At 43.1% G+C, this 24,180-nt stretch overlaps 1 protein-coding gene across 6 annotated transcripts in view; it reads right to left on the bottom strand.

Moving 5' to 3' along the window:
- AKT1 (AKT serine/threonine kinase 1) overlaps positions 1-24,180 on the bottom strand; it is a 115,406-nt gene that overhangs the window by 11,854 nt on the left and 79,372 nt on the right. For 5 of the 6 annotated variants that reach the window (XM_073349807.1, XM_073349805.1, XM_073349806.2 and 2 more), the window contains one exon: positions 15,705-15,919. In XM_073349807.1, the coding sequence (XP_073205908.1) occupies positions 15,705-15,919 (215 nt within the window). Of the gene's footprint in view, positions 1-11,057; positions 11,251-15,704; positions 15,920-24,180 lie in introns of those variants that run through there. The other variant, XM_073349809.1, reaches the window with a different exon arrangement.

The raw sequence follows: 24,180 nt of genomic DNA on the forward strand, positions 1-24,180 counted from the left end.
AAAAATATAGTTGTTACTCTATTGTACTATCATTTTAGATGCAGTGGTGATAAAAAATAAATGGCTGAAATAGGCTGATCTTCCTTTTACAATAATCATCTCTTGTGGTTCAAAAGAGAAAAATCATCATTAGGAAGGTGCTTAGAAAAAAACCATGAAACATGTGCATTCTCTGAACTTATAAAACTGCATGCAGCCTGGAAGTTATTTTAATGATCTGACTGCAAACATCTGTGCTCCAGAAGTGAAAGACAGCCAGCTATCATTCTGAAGAGAAACCAAGTGCAAATACAGTAATCATTCTGCATACCTAAATCACTGACAGGATTACAATTAGGGCCCTATCAATTTCATGGCTGCGAAAAAAGTGTCATGGACCATGCAACAAGCCCTTCCTCGTGAAATCTGATCTCCGTCTTGCTGCTGGGAGTGCCCCAATCAGGGGGCTCCTAGCTTCGAGTCCCTGCTGGGCTGGGGAAGGACAGGACTTGTCCTTCCCTTGCATGGCAACTCAGTGTGGGGAAAGGGAAGATCAGATCGACTTCCAGGTACCTTTTGGGTTGGGACCCCCAAGGTTACAATACCATAAAATTTCAGATGTAAACATCTGAAAACATGAAACTCCAATTCCTATGTAGTCCCAAATCAGCACTAACTTAAGCCACTTTTCATTACTAGGTCTTAAAGTGTGATCCTTCTGACTTTATGATAAAGACTACATACTCAATACACCTAAGTTTACAGAATCTGCTTCCTTCCGTTCAAATTTCTACCATTCCAACCCTGAAAAGCACTCTACGTATACTGGTTAAACAAATGCATTAAACACACTGAAGTTTAATTTTCACAGACAAGGTGGGTGAGGTAATAATATCTTTTATTGGACCAACTTCTGTTGGTGAGAGGGACAAGTTTTTGAGTTATACAGAGATCTATTTCAGGTCTGGGAAAGATACTGAGAGCATCACAACCAAATACAAGATCAAACAGATAATTAAGCATAAGTAGTTAGAATATGTGAAGGTGAAGTGGTCCATTAATATCCCTATAGTCATAGGACAAAAAGGGGGGTTAATGGGTTACGGATTGTTGTAATAAGCCATAAATTCAGTGTCTTTGTTAAGACCATGATTTTTAGTGTCTAGTAAAATTATGAATTTAAGCTCCCAGGCTCATCTTTTGAAAGTGTTGTGCAGGTTTCCTTTGAGGAAGAGTTAGATACAGAGCGATCGCTTTGTCAAAAATGTTCACTCACAGGTGATATGGTGTTTTTGTCCTTTATCATTTTCCTCTGAGAATTCATTTGCGACTATAGTGATTGTCTAGTTTCACTCACATAGTTGTTATTGGGGCATTTAGTGCACTGGATGAGGTACACCACGTTTTGTAGGATCCATGGATCTTGAAAGATGTGTGTGTGTGTGGGGGGGTGTTGATCATTGTAGCAGTAGAGATAAGTCTCAAGTTTTGCATCTGTTGTTCTATTAGGGTCCAGTGCATCCTGATCTGTGGGGAGCTTCCTGCTGCTGATGAGCTTGGATAGGATGGGGAGTTGTGTGAAGGCCGGAAGAGGGGATTCAGGAAAGATATCTTTCAGAATAGGGTCCACACCAAGTATGGGTTGTAGTTGTTTCATGATACCCCATATTGATTCCAGTGTGGGGTGATAGGTGACAATCAGGAGTGTGCAGTCAGAGGGTTTTTTTTTCTGTATTGAAGCAGGTTCTCTTGGGGTATTTGGGTAGCCCGTGCCATGATGTGATCTACTTCTCTCGTTGAATGTCCTTGTTTGGTGAAGGTAGTTTTAAGTGTGTTAAGGTGTATATCCCTAACTTTCTCCTCAGGGCATATTCTGTGGTATTTGAGTGCCTGGCTGTAGGTAACAGATATCTTGGTGTGTTTGAGGTGGTTACTGTATCTATGAATGTAGGTGTGGTGATCCGTGGGTTTCTTGTACATAGTTGTCTGAAGGGTTCCATTATTGAAGTTGATTGTGGTGTCCAGAAAGTTGATGTTAGTGTGGGAGTGTTCCAGAGACAGTTTAATGGACAGGTGATGGTGGTTGAAGTTGTGGTAGAAATCTATGAGGGAATTGAAGTCATCTGTCCAGAAAATAAAAACATCACCGGTGGTATCTCAAGAATATAATTGGTTTTGGGGTGCATTTGTCTAGAAATTCTTCTTCAAGATGGCCCATGAAGAGGCTGGAATATTGGGGAGCCATCCCAGTACTCAGGGCTGTTCCCATGGTTTGGACAAATTGTTTGTCGTCGAATGTAAAATTGTTATGGGTGAGGATGAAATGGATGAGTTTGGTGATGTGTTTTGGGGGGAAATCTGAGAGTTGACCATTGTCTTGTCGATATTTGAGGCAGGCAGTGATGCAATTATTGTGAGGGATGCTGGTTGATAGGGAAGTGACATCCATGGTGGTAAGGAAGGTGTTCAGAGGGAGGTTGTTAATGTTGCAGAGTTTCTGGAGGAAGTCAGTTGTGTCCTGAAGGAAGCTGTCCCTTGTGTCCTGAGTGGTTAGGATGGTTTCTGAGTTCTAATATTCCTTCAGTAAGAATGCTGTGGCTAGATGATGGGTCTACTGGGGTTCCCTTGTTTGTGTATCTTGGGAAGAATAGAGAAGCTCCATGGAGTGGTGTCACAGGGAGGATTCCTGTGAGTCTCTCCCACCTTAGATACAGACCACACTCACTCCAGGTCACCTTCACCACCACCATGCTTTATGATAGTGTTCATTCAGGATGCTGACTGTCATACTATTTACATATATACAAGTCCCAGTCACTTCCCTTCTTACTTCTGGGGTAAAAGGGAATGGTACTAGCAGCAACCAGATCTTCTTTCTTTGAGGCTGTGTCAGCCCCCTTCCCCTTTCCAGGGCTTCCTTCCTCTCTATTTATATGCTCCCAGCTGCTGGGGTTGCTTCTCCTAAATAGCCATTCAGCTGTGGCCCTACTTGTTATCTGGTCTTCCACTTAGATTCCAGTTAAATTTGTGGGGATTTGAGTGACAGGTTACTGAGTCAACTCCTGACTCAGAACCCCTGTCACAGGTGGGCTCATGGGGGATGAGTTTGTAGAGTTTTTCTTACCATTGTTTGAGGAAGGATTTGAGGATATCCTTATGTTCCTGGGTAAATTGTGGTATGGGGTCTTCTTCGAGTTCTTTATAGTAGGTGGTGTCAGAGAGTTGTTGGTTGACCTCATTCATGTAGTCATCACGGCTGAGGACTACGATGGCACCTCCTTTGCTGGTCTGATCACTATCTAGTGGTTAGATTTCAGGGAGTGCATAGCTGTCTTCTTGGCAGTGGAGATTGTGTTGGATGTGTTCTTTGTTAAGGATTTCACAGTTAATTTTCATGTGAAACAATGTAATGATCAAGGGTGTGGGTTAGTCTGCTCTGTGCTGGTCAGATTATTCTTTTTTCTTATGGTGGTCAGATTATTCTTTTTCTTATCACTGTGGACATGGGGTGATTGTTGGTAGGGACGTGATAACTGTGAGTGGTTTCGGAATTGTTGAAAGAATTCTTTGAGGCAGAGTCAGCAAAAGAATTCTTCTAGTCCTCCGCATGTTAGTATGGTATCAGGTTCTGTGGTAGTTTAACCACTTGGTTTTGTCTTCAGTTCTGACAATTATGGTCTGGTCAGAACTAAGCCTATATAAACATTCAGTGAGAGACCATCACCATTCCAAATTGGCTTCTCCCCCATTTGCAGAGCTCTGTGAACATGCAGCATTTTGTGTGAAATTTTTACAATGGTAAAGTTTCCATCAAAACTAGAAATGACTTTTTAAAAAAAAAAAAAAAATTGTGTTTTTGAAAGTTTTAAAACGAACGTTTCATGGTGCATTTCAGATTTCCAGCTGGGATTGGTTATATGGGCACCAGGAACTGTTTATTGCATGGTTCCACAATTGGCTCAGCATGGTCCAAGGGCTCAGGAGGATCAGCTCAGCAGTGGGAGTGGCTGCAGGTTGCCAGAGGGAAAAATTACTTCTTTGAATAAGGACCTGAGCCTGGAGACTTCTCTCTAGCAGCCATGCACAAGGACTTAGGGTTTGCATCTACCTTGTCTCCCCATGAGCAGTATTAGCCACAAGAACAGACTCTGTGCTGTTCCCTTCTGTATGGCAGAGCCACTTATTAAATATTATTTTGAGTTGGAAGGGCAATGATCTATTGCACATGCATCTATGAGGGTGAAAATACAACTTGTCATCTACGTTCAGATATCTAAGATGTACTGACAATATAACATGATTCCAAGTTTTTGCTTTCAACATTAGCTTCTCTTCCCAGCTTCTTTGTAAGATAAGTAGGTTGGATGCAGAAGCAGTGGATTGTGGGAAATTTCAAAAGGCCACCCAAGCATTGTAGACCAGTAGCAGGACGACTATTTAACTAATTCATCTTGTCCATGCTCATGCTGGTGCTAAACTGGTTCAGACTGAAATGGTTTAGACTAAACCAGTTCATACACCTGCTTACAGCCTCTACTCTGTCTAGATCTGCTGAAGCACTGTGTGCAGATGGGAAGTGCTTTACAAGCAGTATGCAGGGCTTAAAGGAGTTCTTAGGTCACATTTCTCTAGGTGAAGACAAAGCTTTAGTAGTTGTGACATGCATGTAATGAAACAAAATGATAAAATTCACCATCTGTCTTGCGTGTTTGTGATACTCTAATGTAGAGAGGAGGAAATGGCAGACTGCCTCTCTTGGGGCTTTAACTGTGGATTTTCACACTTTCAAAGGTTTGGTTTCAGAGTAACAGCCGTGTTAGTCTGTATTCACAAAAAGAAAAGGAGTGAAGTGAGCTGTAGCTCACGAAAGCTCATGCTCAAATAAATTGGTTAGTCTCTAAGGTGCCACAAGTACTCCTTTTCTTTTTTCAAAGGTTTGGATTTCTTGTAAGGTCAGGTTCAAGCACTCAAACCACTGGCATGTGCCTGCAGCCTTAACAACATACTTTGCAAGGGAGTAACAGTACTAGAAACAATGAGATGCAGGAGCACTTTGTGTTGCTAAAAGGAGTAATTTTTGGTTTTAGATTAATAGATTCATAGATATTAAAGGTCAGAAGGGACCATTATGATCGTCTAGTCTGACCTCCTGCACAACACAGGCCACAGAATCTCACCCACCCACTCCTATGAAAAACCTCTCACCTATGTCTGAGCTATTGAAGTCCTCAAATTGCGTTTAAAGACTTCAAAGAGCAGAGAATCCTCCAGCAAGTGACCCGTGCCCCATGCTACAGAGGAAGGTGAAAAACCTCCAGGGCCTCTTCCAATCTGCCCTGGAGGAAAATTCCTTCCCAACCCCAAATGTGGCGATCAGCTAAACCCTGAGCATATGGACAAGCTTCACCAGCCAGATACCCAGGAAAGAATTCTCTGTAGTAACTCAGATCCCACCCCATCTAACATCCCATCGGGCCTATTTACTATGAATATTTAAAGATCAATTAATTACCAAAATCATGTTATCCCATCATACCATCTCCTCCATAAACTTATCGAGTTTAATCTTAAAGCCAGATAGGTCATTTGCCCCCACTGCTTCCCTTGGAAGGCTATTCCAAAAGTTCACTCCTCTGACGGTTAGAAACCTTCGTCTAATTTCAAGTCTAAACTTCCCAATGACCAGTTTATATCCATTTGTTCTTGTGTCCACATTGGTACTGAGCTTAAATAATTCTTCTCCCTCTGTGGTATTTATCCCTCGGTTATATTTATAGATAGCAATCATATCTCCCCTCAACCTTCTTTTGGTTAGGCTAAACAAGCCAAGCTCCTTGAGTCTCCTTTCATAAGACAAGTTTTCCATTCCTCGGATCATCCTAGTAGCCCTTCGCTATACCTGTTCCAGTTTGAATTCATCCTTCTTAAACATGGGAGACCAGAACTGCACACAGTATTCCAGATGAGGTCTCACCAGTGCCTTGTATAACGGTACTAAAACCTCCTTATCTCTACTGGAAATACCTCGCCTGATGCATCCCAAGACCGCATTAGCTTTTTTCACGGCCATATCACATTGGCGGCTCATAGTCATCCCGTGGTCAACCAATACTCCAGGTCGTTCTCCTCCTCCGTTACTTCTAATTGATGCATCCCCATCTTATAACAGAAATTCTTGTTATTAATCCCTAAATGCATAACCTTACACTTCTCACTATTAAATTTCATCCTATTACTATTACTCCAGTTTACAAGGTCATCCAAATCTTCCTGTAAGATATCCCGGTCTCTCTCTAAATTGGCAATACCTCCCAGCTTCGTATCATCTGCAAACTTTATTAGCACACTCCCACTTTTTGTGCCGAGGTCAGTAATAAAAAGATTAAATAAGACTGGTCTCAAAACTGATCCCTGAGGAACTCCACTGTTAACCTCCCTCCAGCCTGACAGTTTACCTTTCAGTAGGACCCGCTGTAGTCTCCCTGTTAACCAATTCCTTATCCACCTTTCAATTTTCATATTGATCCCCATCTTTTCCAATTTAACTAATAATTCCCCATGTGGCACAGTATCAAACGCCTTACTGAAATCTAGGTAAATTAGATCCACTGCGTTTCCTTTGTCTAAAAAATCTGTTACTTTTTCAAAGAAGGAGATCAGGTTGGTTTGGCACGATCTACCTTTTGTAAAACCATGTTGTATTTTGTCCCATTTACCATTGACCTCAATGTCCTTAACTACTTTCTCCTTCAAAATTTTTTCCAAGACCTTGCATACTACAGATGTCAAACTAACAGGCCTGTAGTTACCCGGATCACTTTTTTTCCTCAAAAATATGAACTATGTTAGCAATTCTCCGATCATACGGTACAACCCCTGAAATTGCTGGATTCCAAAACTGACAGAGGTTTATGATGCTCTGCTGAGAGGCTTAGTGGCTCACTTTCTATCTTTTAGTGGTGGACCTAATTCTGTTTCTCATTCCTCCCTAATGACAAGGGCAAAAAGTGCCATTAAGGCAAGAGAGGAAGGAAAGAAAACTTGGGGTGATGACTTTTTCAGAGCTTGGAATGTGAGAGAGAATACAAACATTTGAGACCATCTTTATCTGGTGGGCTGGAAGTGCTGGGACACGGAATTACCATGAGAAGGGTCAAAATCCAGGCATAAAATCTGCAGGTGCTGAGACTCCTCCAAGTTCAGCAAGGCTGAGACTCATTAGAGGGTTTATTGGGTACTTGCTGCTGATTGTGCATGCGCACACACACACACAAACGATACACAAAGCCATCCAGTTTAGGAGGAGCACGTTGTCCCATTCAAGCTTTACTGGTCTCTGATCTTTGAAAAAGAATAATAAAGTTCTTTGGAAGCTTTGCAATTTCAAATGCAACAACGCACTAGAATTTTTGCCTGCTTCAGTCTAAGATCCATCACAAGGCAGCAGAGGAAAACTTCAGATCATATTAAAAGGAAATGTTTATAGAAGCGCTTTGCTCTTTCTACAAAAACTGAGGTTCACATTCCAAGATGAGTAAGCTTATATGCTTCCCAAAAGAAACCTCAAAATTCCTTTACTCTTAAAAAAGAGGGGTACAAGATTGATTCTGGGAAAGAACAGTGACTAAAAGGCTGAGTATAATTATCTTTCCTCATATGCTCATGACTTTGAAGTTGGATCAGTTTTACTGAAAACACATGTTGCCGAATGCTAAAACATCTCACACAGGGGTGGCCAACCTGTGGCTTCGGAGTGGCACGTGGCTCTTCAGAGGTTAATATGCGGCTCCTTGCCTAGGCACTGACTCTGAGGCTGGAGCTGCAGATGCTAACTTTCCAATGTGCTGTGGGCTGCTCACTGCTCAACCCCCTGCTCTGCCCAAGGTCCCGCCACCACTCCACTCCCTCCCCCAAGGCCCCTGTCCCTTCCCCCTGCCTGCCATGCCCTCGCTCCTCACCAGAGCCTCCTGCGCACTGTGAAACAGCTGACTGCAGCGGGCAGGAGGCATGGGGAGATGCTGATTGGCAGGGCTGCCGGTGGGTGGGAGGTGCTGGGAGCGGCTGCTGATATATTACTGTTGCTCTTTGGCAATGTTCATTGGTAAATTCTGGCTCCTTCTCAGGCTCAGGTTGGCCACCCCTGCTCTCACACATTACCAGCTGAGATAGGACAGGTAATTCGTAATCTTAAAATTCCCTGATACCAGGCCAGGATTCATTAGTTACTGGCTATTTAGCTGAAATTTCCCAAGCACAGTACTTCACTATATCATCATCTGAAAAGAGATTTTATTGTGGGGGATCACATGGTTCAATTTCCCTTATAACTGGGGCTCTCTCCTCCCTCTCTACCACTTACCAGTATCAATTCAGTGTTGCTGATTTTCGGGATGGGCGACTCCTGCTGCTGGCAGTCTCAAGATGACACAAAGTTCTAGCAATCATGTGACTTGAGGGGGGCGGGGGAGGAGAAGGCTTCTAAACAGTTTTCTGTAGCCTAGTGGAAGAGGCACAAAACTGCAAGCCCAGAGACCATGAGTTCTAATCCTGGCTCTTTCACTGACCGCTGTTAGTATTTTGGTGCCCATACAAAACCTCATTATTAAACAAGGTTTTAGCCTATTAGACAGGAAGACCCAGAGACTTATAGACCAATCAGCCTAACTTTGATATCTGGAAAGATCCTGAAACAAATTATTAAATAATCTGTTTGTAAGCAGCTAGAGATAATAGGGCGATAAGCAATAGCCAACATTGATTTGTCAAGGACAAATCACGCCAAACCAACCTAATTTCCTTCTTTGACAGAGTTATTGGCTTAGTGGATATAGGGGAAAAACAGTAGACATGATACAGCTTGATTTTATTTAGGCTTTTGGACACAGTCCCACATGACATTCTCATAAACAAAGTAGGGAAATGTAGTCTAGATGAAATTACTATAAGATGTGTGCACAACTGTTTGGAAAAAAACAACAACACAACCATACTCAATGAGTGGTTATCAAAGGTTCACTGTCAAACTAGGAGGGCATATCTAGTGGGATCCTGGAGAAGTCAGTCCTGGGTCAGGTACTATTCAATATTTTCATTACTGACTTGGATAACGGAATGGAGAGTATGCTTATAAAATTTCCAGACGACACCGAGTTAGGAGGGGTTGCCAGCACTTTGGAATACAGGATTAGAATTCAGAACGACCATAACAAATTGGAGAATTGGTCTGAAATCAACAAGATGAAATTCAATAAAGACAGGTGCAAATTCCTACACTTAGGAAGGAAGAAAAATCAAATGCACAAATACAAAATGGGGAATAACTAGCTAGGTGGCAGTACTGCAGAAAACGATCCAGGGGTTATAATGGATCACAAATTGAATATGCAACTGTGATGCAGCTGCAAAAAAGGCGAATAGTCTGGGGAGTATTAACAGAAGTGTCATGCCGAAGACACAGGAGGTAATTGTTCTGCTCTACTTGGTGGGGCCTCAGCTGGAGCAGTGTGTCCAGTTCTAGGCACCACACTTTAGAAAAGATGTTGACAAACTGGAGACAGTCCAGAGGAGAGCAACACAAATGAGAAAAGGTTTAAAAACCTGGGAATGTTAAGTCCTGAAAAAAGAAGGCTGAGGGAGGAACCTGATCGCAGTCTTCAAAAATGCTGAAGGGCTATTCGAAAGAGGACTGTGACCAACTGCGCAGGTGGTCCCCCAGGAACTGGTTCTTGGCCCTATGCTATTTAACATTTTCATCAGTGACCTGGAATAAACATAAAATCATCACTGATAAAGTTTGTAGATGACACAAAAATTGGGAGAGTGGTAAATAATGAAGAGGACAGGTCACTGATATAGAGCAATCTGGATCACTTGGTAAACTGGGCACAAGCAAACAATGTGTGTCTTTAATCCGCTAAATGTAAATGTATACACCGAGAAACAAAGACTGTAGGCCATACTTACAGGATGGGGGGCTCTATACTGGGAAGCAGTGACTCTGAAAAAGATTTGGGGGTCATGATGGATAATCAGCTGAACATGAGCTCCCAATGCAATTATGTGGCCAACAAAAGCTAACGCAATCCTTGAATGCTGTAACGGGACTGGCCACCACCCGATCTCCCCGTTATCGCCAGAGGTTGCCCTCCAGCTCCCTGCATCTGTTGTCCCCCTCTTTAGGGCTCCTTAACCAAACTCAAGATAGTCCAAAGGAAATTAAAACATTCCCCACCTGGGGTCCACTTTATTCAGTTCTCAGGTATACACTGGTCCTCCAAGCCCCAGCACCAGTTCAGTGTCTCTCCTCCTAGCTGCAGGGTTCCCAGCCCTTTTCCCCAGAGCTGGGCATAGTTCAGTCTCTGCAAGCGCAAATCGTGTTCCCTGCAGCTGTTGTTTCCTCAAGCCAGCTACAGCTTCTCAGGCTTCTGCTTCCTGAGCATCTCCCATCTTACTGCAGCCAGCTGCTGCTCTCACACAGGTGTACCTCCTTTAGTAATCAGGGTTGGCTAGCCCCAGGCCCTCCAGGCATTAAGGGGTGAGCCACTTTGTTACAGATACATAAAAAAAGAATCTTGAGTGGGAGTAAAGAGGAACTGGTGTGACTGCTGCTGGAATATTGTGTCCAGTTCTGGTGTCCACAATTCGAGAAGGATATTGATAAATTGGAGAGGGTTTGGAGAAGAGCCATGATTAATGGATTAGAAACTAATTAATGGATTAGAAAACATGCCTTATAGTGAAAGACTCAAGGTACTCAGTCTATTTAGCTTAACAAAGAGAAGGTTAATGGGTGACTTGATTACAGTCTAAGTCAGAGCCTCATAAACAAACTAAGCAATTGCTTAGGGCCGCCAGCAGCTCAAGGGGGTCACTTATTCAGTTTTTATTATAAGAATTTGCTCATTTTAGAATGGGGGAGACAAAAATATTCCTGCTTAGGGCCCCCAATGGGCTAGCACTGCCAAAAAGTACCCACAAGGGGAACAAATATTTACTAATGAGCTAGTCAGTCTAAGAGAGAAAAATAAACAACATGATCCAATGGCTCAAAATTGAAGCTAGACAAATTCAGACTGGAAATATGGCATAATTTGTTTAATGTTGAGAGTAATTAACCATTGGAACAAAGGTCATGGTGGATTCTCCATCACTGGACATTTTTTCAAGATTGGATTTTTTCTAAAAGATCTGCTCTGGGAATTATTTTGGAGAAGTTCTATGGCCTGTGTTATGCAGGAGATCAGAGTAGACCATCCCTTCTGGTCTTTGAATCTATGAAAAAAACAAGTATTTACTTGTATTGTTACTGTTGTTCTTAGAGAGGAGGTGCAGACATGCATACATAGGTGTACACCCACCCAGGCTAGACTCTCCCCTGGTTATATAAGGGTAGCATCAACCAGACCCCCTCAGATGTCAAGAGTATAAAGTCTGATGTAGAGGCGACAGAGAGTGGTTGTGGAATACACACCTGCAACTCATCTCAAAGAACAGTTACAATGTAGGAAAAAGAAAAGGAGTACTTGTGGCACCTCAGAGACTAACCAATTTATTTGAGCATAAGCTTTCGTGAGCCATGCATCCGATGAAGTGAGCTGTAACTCACGAAAGCTTATGCTCAAATAAATTGGTTAGTCTCTGAGGTGCCACAAGTACTCCTTTTCTTTTTGCAAATACAGACTAACACGGTTGTTACTCTGAAACCTGTCATAATGTAGGAAAGGAACCATTTTTCTTCTTTGAGGAGACGCAGCTATGTTCCCTGTAGGCAGATCACAAGAAGTACCCTTGAATGACTTTACAGATGGAGCACTGTTCCTTAATGTACCGAGACACAAGCACCTTGGGTAGGGGACACTATTAGGGATGGAGGGTTCAGCACTCGTCCTGGGGTCTCGTTTAGGGCAGCTAGGCCGTGGGGTCCCACTTCTAAAAAAGGATACTTGACAGAGTCTGGGACCAGCAAGCATTCCAGAGGCCAGAGCCAGACATAATGTCTGAAGCCTACCGTGACTCAAGGAAGCTTGAAAGTACAAAGGCCCAATGTGTGAGTCCAAACACAGCAGCCTGGTGAGTGTTCAGAAAAGGGCTGCTTGACCAGGACTGTGACACCAGGTCTCAGAGGCCCAAATCTCAGCCACTTTTCCACACAAGTCTTTCAGTAGGAACACGGCAAATACATGCTTCTGTAACCCACACCAATATAGCATGATCCTGTGTCACCCTCTAGGAGCTGGACCACATATAGGAATGTACGACAGGATACTGCTTTGATACTAAGAGACATGGCTCCTTTGCTCAAGTAATATAGGGCCATACTTCATCCACAGGCCCCAGGTTCAGTTCCCTGCAGATGACCCGAACAGAGTCATTGTTACATCTGCCTATTCTGTCTGTAACCATTAGGCCACAGTCTGATCCTAGAGCTGGGCAGAGAAACTAAGATTTCTGGTGGTCATTGTTCCACAGCTGTCTCTCAAATATTTATGTTATGTATACTTGTGTAAAGTAACTAGCAGTGTGCATGTCATGCCTCCTGGTACAGGCTAGTCCACAGAGAATAACAGCATACTTTCTGCCTCCCTGCTTATACCTATAGCGGACACTGAAGATATCTATGTTCTATGGCAGAGGTTCTCAAACTGTGGTCCGCAGACCATAGCTCCTTTTAAGGCACACCTGGGCAGCAGCACACAGAGAATGAAGGGCCACCCACCTAATCAGTGGAGCCATGCAAGTGTGACTCCACTTATTAGGTGCCTGGAACCTGGAGAAGACACACATGTAAGGTGAGGTGGTGGCCTTGGGTGGAATGGGGGTAAGTGGGGTGAGAAGAGGGGGTGGGGAAAATGTGGGGCGTGCAGGGCTCAACTGCCATAGAAAGAGGCTACTTTCCCCAGCTCCAGGGCTGTGGCTGCTGTGGCCGGGGAGAAACCGCCCCACCTTCCCAGCCCCAGCTCAGGGGCTGCTGCAGCAGGGGAGAGAGGGCACATCCATCGCATTAGAACGTAAGATTACTGATATTAAAATAAGAGTTGTGTGCTTTTATATGTAGAGCAAAAAAAGTTAAATATTATTAAGGTTTTTTTATATAGCGCTTTTATCCAAAGCTCTTTGCAATAGTTAGCTAATGGTGCAAATAACATTTGGAAAGTTCATTAAGTGGTCCGCCGAGATCCTCAGCAATTTTAAAGTGGTACACCTCTACCCCGATATAACGCGGCCTTCGGGAACCAAAAAATCTTACCGTCTTATAGGTGAGACCGCATTATATCAGGGTAGGGAGAGGAACTGCTCCCCGGCCCAGCTCACCTCCACTCTGCCTCCACCTCCTCCCCTGAGCGCACCGCTGCCGCTCTGCTTCTCCTCCCCTCCCTCCCTGCCAGGCTTGCTGCTCCAATCAACTGTTTGGCGCGGGAAGCCTGGAAGTGGGGGTGGGAGGGGGGGAAGAAGTGGAGCGGCGTGCTCAGGGGAGGAGGCAGAGTGGAGGTGAGCTGAGGTGGGGGGCTGCAGCAAGTGGCCGGGGGGGGGGGGGCAGAGGAACCGCTTGCGGTAACACAAATTCGGATATAACGAGGTAAAGCAGCCCTGCTCCCCGGAGCACTGCTTTACTGCATTATATCCGAATTCACATTGTATCAGACTGCATTATATTGGGGTAGAGGTATATGCAAAAAAAAAAAAAGTTTGAGAATCACTATTCTATAGATCAGAAGGTTGTACATTCAAACCCTGCTGAGGATGATTCGTGTGGAAGTGAAAACATATACAACGGCAAAGTTAGCATAAGAACCTTGGAGTAATAGTTGGAACTATTTCATATTGCAAAACATTGCATCTAGAAGTGAATTCGAATGCTGTGTTAATATTTATTTTATTGTTTGTATTTTGGTTAATAGGAGCTGCTCTGTTAAGGGGGTATGGCAGACTGAGAGAAGCTTGAAGGAGATTTTGCCTGTGTTTCCAGAGATTGGAAGAGGCTGTTTGCATAAGCTACAGAAAGGTGATAACTTGATCTAAGATGCATACTTTTCTGGAAAGCAGCCTCATTCTCACAGTGCAATGTTAATACTTAATAGCGATTGGATTCCTCAGAGTATTCCTAATAAACTATAGAACCTCTTCATTTGTAGGTTACCGGTTTGGATCCTAGCCAGCTCAGAAAGGATTAAAAATTGTTCCCATCTGATGGATGTTTGGTAGCCCCTATATGAGTATGGCAAGTCCCAGTTCCAGTTCCTAATATTGCCATTAAGCTTTGAACTAGATTGATCCCTTGTGGGCAGGGCCTGGTTCTTACTAAGTGTTTGTACCTACCACTATGGGGCCCCAACCTAAGTGGGGTCCTCCAGCTAAAACTCCTGCAGTGGGGGCCAGTCATCTTGCTATACATTTGTAAGAGTTGGGAAGACTAATGTCACATGCACACAGGAGTCTGGGCATGGGAAGTTCAAAAAAAAAAAAAAAAAAAAAAAAAATCAAAGGACAGACCAAAAAACCAGGCCTTACATTTTTTTAAAAGTCTCAATTTCAGGGTCAATCTCAGTTTTTTGGGGACAGACATGTTATTTTTGTATGTGTGGGGTTGGCAGTGGTGCAAATGGTTGTAAGCAGTGCCAGGTCACTGTGGGAAGGTCAAATGTCCTTTGTAATCCTGTGATACTGTACTGGTTGTTGTGTATGAAGTCTTTCACTTATGGTTATCAATAAAAAAACAACAAGAAGGGAGCAGAGAAAGAGGGCTAACTTCACGGCACAGATAACACCATCTACCCACTAAGTTGCGGAGCAGCACTGCTAACAGCCCACTGATTCAACATGGAACTAAGAAACAGAAAACAGAATTGTAGATGTGAAAGCAGTCACTGCAGAGCATGCAAAAGTCATGTTCACTGTGATCTAGAATGGGTTATGTGGTTTGTTTGGGTTATAGCCTTCTGTACAATACAATGGCAGCCAGGGTATTTTGCAGTTCTGCCTCTCTATTACTGCATTTGCTTCCTGTTGCCATCTGGAGTATCCAGTCTGTACCAACATTTAAAACAAGAAAGAAGACACCGGTTTGTTGGATCTTCCAACTACCCTTAGTTCCTGATAAATCTGCAATATTTAAAGGGATGTTGTCATCAAAAAAGAAAAAAAAAATCATCACACTTATCTGAAACCCTGAAAGAAATTAGAGGGGAAAAACCCCTTTTCCCTTTTCGTGTGTTTACTTAGGGTTTGTCTACACTGGCACTTTACAGCGCTGCAACTTTCTCGCTCAGGGGTGTGAAAATACACCCCCCCCCCCCGAGTGCAGCAAGTTTCAGCGCTGTAAAGCACCAGTGTACACAGTGCCCCAACGCTGGGAGCTACGCCCCTCGTGGAGGTGGGTTTTTTATGGTGCTAGGAGAGCTCTCTCCCAGTGCTGCCGCGGCACTGCTTTAACGTTGCCAGTGTAGACTAGCCCTTAGTGAAAGTGACCATTTACAAAGTGTGGTTGAACGCACAATTTGCTCTGATTGTGTGGGTTTTTCCAACAGCAACATTGGTGAGAAACTATTTTTAACTCATTTTCTGAAATCCACTGGACAGGCATATGTGTTCTTTTTCATTTAGTACCTCAGCTGATTGTGCCCCTGTGTTTGTTTTGATGTGGTGGATCCAAACAAGAAATGCGACCATAGCTATCATTCAGAAAACCGAAGAAATTAAAATGTTTGATTTTTAAAAAACGGTCTCACCTTTGCTTAGGATCCTTCTTCAGCAAACCTGACAGAAGAGATTTTGCTTCAGGTGACAAAGTGCGTGGAAACCTAATCTCCTCCATGAGGATAAGTTCAAAGAGCTTCTCATGGTCCTGATTGTAGAAAGGGAGCCGGCCACACATCATTTCATACATTACGACTCCTAAGCCCCACCAGTCTACTGCACGACCATAGTCATTATCTTCCAGCACCTGCAGAAACACAAGAGAACAGCTTTAGTAGGTATTCCTGTGCTGTGACTATGCAAGGAATTCAAGTGACAGGGACTTATACTATTATATTCGTTTTCATGCATTTCACAACTCTGCAGGCACAGCATACTTGCTGCAGCTGAGAGAGCAGATCCCGTTGCACACAACTGACACTAATGCACACCAATGATTTATCCACAGGGAACGCTCTAGGCAAGCAAGAGGGAAAAAAGGCTAGAGAGAGATGGCTCTACCCCCCTTCCCCCCCCACATTACTTCCATGATATGCATAACCTAATGCCTAGAGGCTGAGAACCCAAGTCTGTTCTCAGATTACACAGCCAGCTGTTAAATCCTAACTTATTCATTAGAAACCATTCCAAATGGGGCCTCATTTTAAAAACAGGATGCCATTTGGGGGGCAAGAGAGGATTGATTAACCTATTGCTTCAAAGCTACAATCATATCTATATCTGTTCCCTTTCCATGTCAACTTGTACGTTTTCTTTATCCTCACCAGAAAAGCTATGCAGCAACCCAGGAAAGACAGCTTGCAAGTTTTAGAAGAATTGCTGAGCTGAATTAAACTGTAAGGGCCCAAGGTTCAAAATAGCTCAGTTCTCTTTTGCACTTCTGGCCTTTATGTTGCCCTAAATGGGAGCCAAGTGCTTTTGAAAATCTGGCCCTAAATCTTTTCAATTTGCAATCTCCTTATTATACACACAGATGTTCAGAAAAAAAAATTGTTTCTCTCTCACAGTGGAGAAAATCTACTATTACAATTTTCTCTTACTTAATTGTATCCTCAGGTTTAGGTTGGGTTACATGATATTTGATAGCTTTACTCTCCTTACAGTTCTGCACTTTACTGCTTCTCACTGGTACGAGGTAAAAGCACTGTTTGTTCATTCTTTAGTGCCTTGCAGTGTCAGTGCCTACCCAATTTACAGAACTGCACTTCAGAACCATTTATGCTCAGAAATAAGTCTTCAGTAGGACTCAGGACCAAAGAGCCAACTGAAGCCAGAAGTAGTTTTGCCGCTAACTTCCATGGGAGCAGAATCTGGCACTTTATGAATTAATTATTAAGATCCTGTGGATAAAGAGAAAGATCAAGATTTTCTTTGTAAAAAATTGTTTGTGTTCTCTCTATATATTCACTAATTATTTAGTACTCTGCCTTAAAAATGATCTGAATCAGAAAAAAAGTCCTGCAGTAAAAATCCAAAGGCTGTCAGGTATTAGATTACCCCGCACAGGTCTATTTACAGCATCTCTTGCTGTATGATTCACACCAAACGACAGCTGGTTCTACAGCTGCCCCATATATGTATAAGACCAACACAGCTGCTTGTCTGCCAGGATTCCAGGAGCCAGCCTCATCCTTTATGAGGAATCACAGTTTCTAACTTTATAGGAGATAGTGTGTGATAATGCAGTTAGCCATATTTCTGAGCCACACCCTTTCACGAAGCACTTCCTGTTCATTCTAAACCACTTAGGTTACTTAAAATAAAGTAGACACATTGCTGCTAGATACACAATAGGAATATTTTTTTTTTTTAAAAGCCAAGATCGAGTCCTACAAAATCAGGCCTTCTAAAACTCAACAATGATAATTTGGCCAAGATACTAAAAGAACACTAGTTATAATTCAGATTACTAACTAGAACCCTGAATTTCTTACCTCCATACAGCACAAAACAAGTACCAATCCTTATTTTTCAAAGTAAAAAATACTTCTCACAAACCCCACAGTGCTTATATTAATGTTTATACAAAACAGGACAATGATTTAGTCTTACTTTAAGTATGTTCACAACTGAGAAGAGAAAAAATAATATAGAAGTAGCATGAAAGGTACTTATATACCCATGATTTATTGCAATGTGCATGGTAACTGAGAAGCAATAGGTAACAAGGTCATTTAACTTAAATTAAGCGGATGGTCAGTTCACCACAGTTCTTGGCAGCTGTGTGATGGAATTTACAAGAGAAGACACAACAGCTGTAAACAGGACAGTCATCAATATATCTGACACATCAAAGCGGACGCAGTTCAGTCCCTGCCATCCATGCACAAGATTCCAATACGAACCTAAAAACAACTATGCAACAACTGTATAAACATGCTCTTATGCTGGATTCAAGTTACAAATAGAGAGGAAAAGAAAGAGACCCCTACTTTTAAGGATACATGACCTTAAACATACAGAATACTCATTCATGCACAATTTCCAGATTTTTTGCATGCTATCAGCCAGATGACAAAAGCCTTCAGAATTTAACACTCTAACCAATAGCTGGGATTTGCAATGAAGAGCGTGAGCTAGGTTAGTCAAAAGGATTTGTCCTTCTGTGTTATGCTTAAGCCAGATCATTATAAATATTAAAGGAAAATATTACAGGTAAAATGATTGAGGGGTAATTCATATAGAAACATTCCGTGGCTGCTTCAGACACATTCCGCGTCAGGAAAAAATTCAAAAGTAAAATAATCTCCAATGAGATTTGCCCAGTCTTTCACTGGCCCACAAAATCCACAGTTATAATCAGAGACTAAAGTTTAACACTGCTTTTAAAAGGGATAATGGCAGATTTAAAGCCATATTTGTAAACAACAAACTGCCTTAGCTGTTTTACTGATAACTCTTTGTGTCAGTGGTTCTCAACCTATGGACTGCTGATGATTCACAAGGAGCTTCTGGTTGTCCATGAGAGCTGGCAGACATCATGGAGCTGGCTCGATCTCCTTGCTTCAAGCTACTTTGACAGGTGCCCAGGTTCTTCATTTCAATGAAGCGGCTGGATGGCTGTACAAAGAGCTGGAAAAAATGAACACAGCTGCCTCCCCGCCACTGCTGTGTAGGAGGAGAGTATAAACAGAAGCCTCCAGAAAGGACAAGAGCCATCAGTGGAACAAAACAAAAACAAAAGCAATGTTTCCCAAAGGTAACTTTTCCATGTAACCAATTCCTGTACTTGTGCCTTACGCTGCTATAACTGAAAGCATGTTTACTCGTGGCTCCATTTCACCCAACTTGGACAAAGAGCGAAATGGAGCCACGGTTTCATTTTCATGCTGTTGTGCACTGGCACAGTGCTCCACTGTCCGGACTGCAAACAGTTCAGGGGAAAGGTTTAAAAACTTTTAAAGAGGGAAGTCATGAAAACATTTCTGCTAATTAAGTTCTGCAAAATGTCTTTAGTACAAAGAAATGTAAAATTCTGAACACAGATTACCTGTCCGTATTGTTCCTTCCAGAAAAGTATGGTACACTATTCACTTTGGGGAATATCTATCTATCTATAATGGTATATGCTAGCTGCACCTTTGTCCCCTACCTAGTCTCTCTGAGTGTACCTCCTCAGGTGTCAAACCTTGTGCCTTTACCTATCCCAGGCCTGAATTCCACTTTTCTACCTCTAATTAGACTGGGCCCTAGACCATCAACCCTGTGTATCAATCATGCTTACCCAGCAAGTCTGAGTGAGCTCTGACAACCTGTAGTTCTTCCCTTTGGGAGTCTCTGACCAGTGTTGTACAGTGACAAAACAGCTTTCCTAAAGGATGGTTTATTTTGCAGAAGGAATAAAGCATTTAGAGAAAAAAAGAGGGTCACTCACCTTGTGCAGTAACTGAGGTTCTTCAAGATGTATCCCCCTGTGGGTGCTCCACTTCAGGTGATTGGGCGCCCCATGCCTCTAGTCAGAGAGCTTTGACAGCAGTACCCGGTTGGGCTGCACATGCACTCTCCCTGTCTCACACCTGTAGCAGTGGTTAACAAGCGCTGTGTGGCCAGCCCCCATCTCAGTTCTTTCTCAACTGCAGAGGACCTTGCAAAAACTCCAAAGCAGAGGGGAGGAAGGTGGGTAGTGGAGCACTCACAGGGACATACATCTCGAAGAACCTCAGTTACTACACCTTCTCTTCTGCTTCGAGTGATGTCCTTGAGGGTGCTGCACTTCAGGTGACTGTAGAGCAGTGCCCCTCAGCGGAAAGGAGGGGCTTCAGAGTTGGATCTGTGACAGATGATAGGACCGTGAGTCCTAATAAAAAGTGTCAGATGTCAAATCTTGCTTGATTGCGTAGTGCTGAATGAATGTGTGGGCCGAGGACCAAGTGGCTGCTTTACATGTCTAATAGTCACAGCATTAAGGAAGGCTACCAACCGGAAGAGCGACCTGGTAGAATGCGTTCTAACCCCCCAGTGGGGGTTCAAGTTTGTCTTGGCGTTAGCAGAGATGAATGCACTCTGAAATCCATTTGGAGAGTCTCTGCTTATATATAGCTTCTCCTTTGGATCTCTCCGTAGTTGAGAGAAACAGTTTTGGTGCCTTCCTGAATAGTTTAGTCCATTTGAGATAAAAGGCTAGTGCCCTTCTGACACCTAGAGGATGAAGTGCTGCTTTTTGCCTGTTGTTATGAAGTTTAGGGAAGAATGCAGGAAGATTAATAGGTTGGTTGAGGTGGAACGAAGAGGGTACATTAGGTAGAAATTTAGGATGCACTCAGAGTGACCTTGTTCTTGAAAAAGATCGTGTATGGGGGTATGCCAGGAGGGCCCCATATTCTCGTACACATCTTATGGATGTGATGGCGACAAGGAAGGCTATTTTCATTGAAAGGCGTAATAGTGAACGGCAGCCAAGGGCTCAAACGGAGGTCTGGAAAGTGAATGAAGTACTAAATTAAGATGCTATGGAGGCATTGGGACTCAGAGTTCAGGACAGAGGTTCCAGAAACCTTGTAGGAATTGTTTTGTAGTTGGATGGGCAAAGACTGAAAAAACCTCATCCACTTTAGAGTGGAACATTGTGACAGGTGTGAGGTAAACTCTGAATGAGCTCAGTGAAAGACCCAGGTTTTTTTTATTGAAGTATATAGTCCAGGATTAGTGGTAGAGCAGAGGTGGTAGCTCTGATTTGTTTGTTCTGGCACCTGTGTGGAATCTCTTCCATTTGTGGAGATAGGCTGAGTATGTAATCAACCATCTCTGCTGCCTAGCAAGGTATCCTTCACCCTTTCTGAGCAGGTCATCTCCTTGCTTTGAAACCATGGAGGAGCCATGCTCTCAGGTGGAGTATCTCCAGGTTCGGGTACAAGATCTGACCTGCATCTTGTGACAGGAGATGTGGAAGAAGTGGGAGAACTCGCAGTGAACATGCAGACATCTGCTGCAAGTATGGAAATCAAATTTGTCTGGGCCATGTGACAGCTATCAAGATGACCCTGGATAGGTCAGTCTTGATCTTTTATCTGACCCTAGACAACTACGGGGTAAGAGAGAAAGCATAAAAGCGAGGTGCAGCCCATCTGAGGAGGAAGGCATTGTCTATGGATCCTGGCCCCAACCCCACTTTGGAGCAAAATGATGGGCATGTGCTGTTCTGACTCATGGCAAGTAGATCTCTGGGGGGAGAAACCCCATTGCTGGAATACATGCTGTATCACCGAGGTATTTATTTCCCACTCATGATTGTAGGAGAACTTTCTGCTTAACATGTCTGCTGTGGTGTTGTGACGTCCCAGAAGATAGGAGGCTGACATGGTGATGTTATGATAGATGCACCAGTTCCACAGTCTTAAAGCCTTGGCGCAGAGGGAGCGTGACCTTGCTCCTCCATGTTTGTTTATATAGAACATGCAAGCAACGTTGTCCATCGGGATCTGTATGGTTTTGTTTTTGATCATAGGCAGAAAGTGGGTTCATGGGTTGCGAACTGCTTGCAGTTCCAGAACATTTATGTGCAGTGCTGATTCCGAAGAAGACCACCTGTGCTGTACTGTCAGGTTGTTTAGATGGACCTCCCAGCCCACTAGGGAGACATCCATTGTGATTATCATTGTGGGGGAATCTGTAGAAAGGGGACCCCTGCACACACCTTGTGTGAATGGGACCACCACTCTAGCGAGTTCATGACCTTCTGTGGTATGTTGAGAGGCTTGCTCGGACTGTGTTTGTGGGGGATATACACTGTCCTGTGCCACCCTTGTAGGTAGCCCATGTGTAATCTGGTATGTTTTACGATGGAGGTGGTTGCCACCATGTGGCCTAGTAGTTTGAGGCAAGTCCTGGAAGATGTTTGTGGACTGTTCACTGTAGTGTTGATCAGATTCACTAATGTGACAAATCTGTGCCGCGGTAGTGAAGCTTTCGCCTCCAACGAGTTTAGGTGAGCCCCAGTGAATTCTAGTTCTTGTACTGGTGTCACTGTTGGCTTTTGAATGTTTATTTGGAGACTGAGTTTTGTAAAAACTGATGTTGTCTTTTGTGTGGCTTTGATGGCTTCTTCCCAAGTGGGGGCTTTGAGTAGACTGTTGTCTAAACATGGGTACATCATGACCCTTTGCTTGCATAGATGGGCCGCTACCACTGCTAGAACTTTGGAAAAAACTTGAGGGGCCATGGAGAGGCCAAAGAGCAGTATCTTGTACTGATAGTGATCTTGTCCCAAAACAAATTGGAGGAACCGCCTGTGTGATGGATGTCTGGCGACATGAAAGTATGAGTCTTGCAGGTCAAGGGCCGAAAACCAGTCCTCTCATGGGATTACTGTTGCTAAAGTAACCATCCTGACAAAAGTGTTTTGACAAATTTGTTTAGGTTTCTCAGACCAAAAATGGGCCTCCAAACCCTGGATCAAGAAATATGGGAATAAAAGCCCTTCCCTCTGTGTTGTACCGATACTGGTTCTACTGCACCCAAGTGCAGGAGATGGTCTACTTCTTGTCTCAGAAGGTGTTCGTGAGGGTAGGTGGGGGGAATAGAGGTGAACTGGATGGACAAACTGGTGGTGATAATTTCCAGCACCCATTTGTCTGAAGTAATAATTTGCCATGTTGGTAGAAAGAGGTTTCAGCAACTGGAAGGATGGAGTGGAGGTCAAGGATAATCTAGGCATGGCCCAATATCTAAACAAATACTTTGCCTCAGTCTTTAATAAGACTAAAGAGGATCTTAGGGATAATGGTAGCATGATAAATGGGAATGAGGATATGGAGGTAGACATCACCATATCTGAGGTAGAAGCAAAACTCAAACAGCTTAATGGGGCTAAATCGGGGGGCCCAGATAATCTTCATCCAAGAATATTAAAAGAATTGGCACAAGAAATTGCAAGCCCATTAGCAAGAATTTTTAATGAATCTGTAAATTCAGGGGTTGTACCATATGATTGGAGAATTGCTAACATAGTTCCTATTTTTAAGAAAGGGAAAAAAAGTGATCCAAGTAATTATAGGCCTGTTAGTTTGACATCTGTAGTATGCAAGGTCTTGGAAAAAATTTTGAAGGAGAAGGTAGTTAAGGACATTGAAGTCAATGGTAAATGGGACAAAATACAACATGGTTTTACAAAAGGTAGATCGTGCCAAACCAACCTGATTTCCTTCTTTGAGAGAGTAACAGATTTTTTAGATAAAGGAAATGCAGTGGATCTAATTTATTTAGATTTTAGTAAGGCGTTTGATACTGTGCCACATGGGGAATTATTAGTTAAATTGGATAAGATGGGCATCAATAGGAAAATTGAAAGGTGGATAGGGAATTGGTTAAAGGGGAGACTACAACGGGTCCTACTGAAAGGTGAACTGTCAAGTTGGAGGGAGGTTACCAGTGGAGTTCCTCAAGGATCAGTTTTGGGACCAATCTTATTTAATCTTTTTATTACTGACCTGGGCACAAAAAGTGGGAGTGTGCTAATAAAGTTTGCAGATGATACAAAGCTGGGAGGTATTGCTAATTTAGAGAAGGACAGGGATACCCTACAGGAGGATCTGGATGACCTTGTAAACTGGAGTAATAGGAATAGGATGAAATTTAATAGTGAGAAGTGTAAGGTCATGCATTTAGGGATTAATAACAAGAATTTTAGTTATAAGCTAGGGACGCATCAACTAGAAGTAACGGAGGAGGAAAAGGACCTTGGAGTATTGGTTGATCATAGGTTGACTATGAGCTGCCAATGTGATATGGCTGTGAAAAAAGCTAATGTCGTCTTGGGATGCATCAGGAGAGGTATTTCCAGTAGGGATAAGGAGGTTTTAGTACCGTTATATAAGGCACTGGTGAGACCTCACCTGGAATACTGTGTGCAGTTCTGGTCTCCCATGTTTAAGAAGGATGAATTCAAACTGGAACAGGTACAGAGAAGGGCTACTAGGATGATCCGAGGAATGGAAAACTTGTCTTATGAAAGGAGACTCAAGGAGCTTGGCTTGTTTAGCCTAACTAAAAGAAGGTTGAGGGGAGATATGA

The sequence above is a fragment of the Lepidochelys kempii genome, chromosome 6, assembly GCF_965140285.1.
Source record: "Lepidochelys kempii isolate rLepKem1 chromosome 6, rLepKem1.hap1, whole genome shotgun sequence".
Classification (NCBI taxonomy): Eukaryota; Metazoa; Chordata; order Testudines; family Cheloniidae; genus Lepidochelys; species Lepidochelys kempii.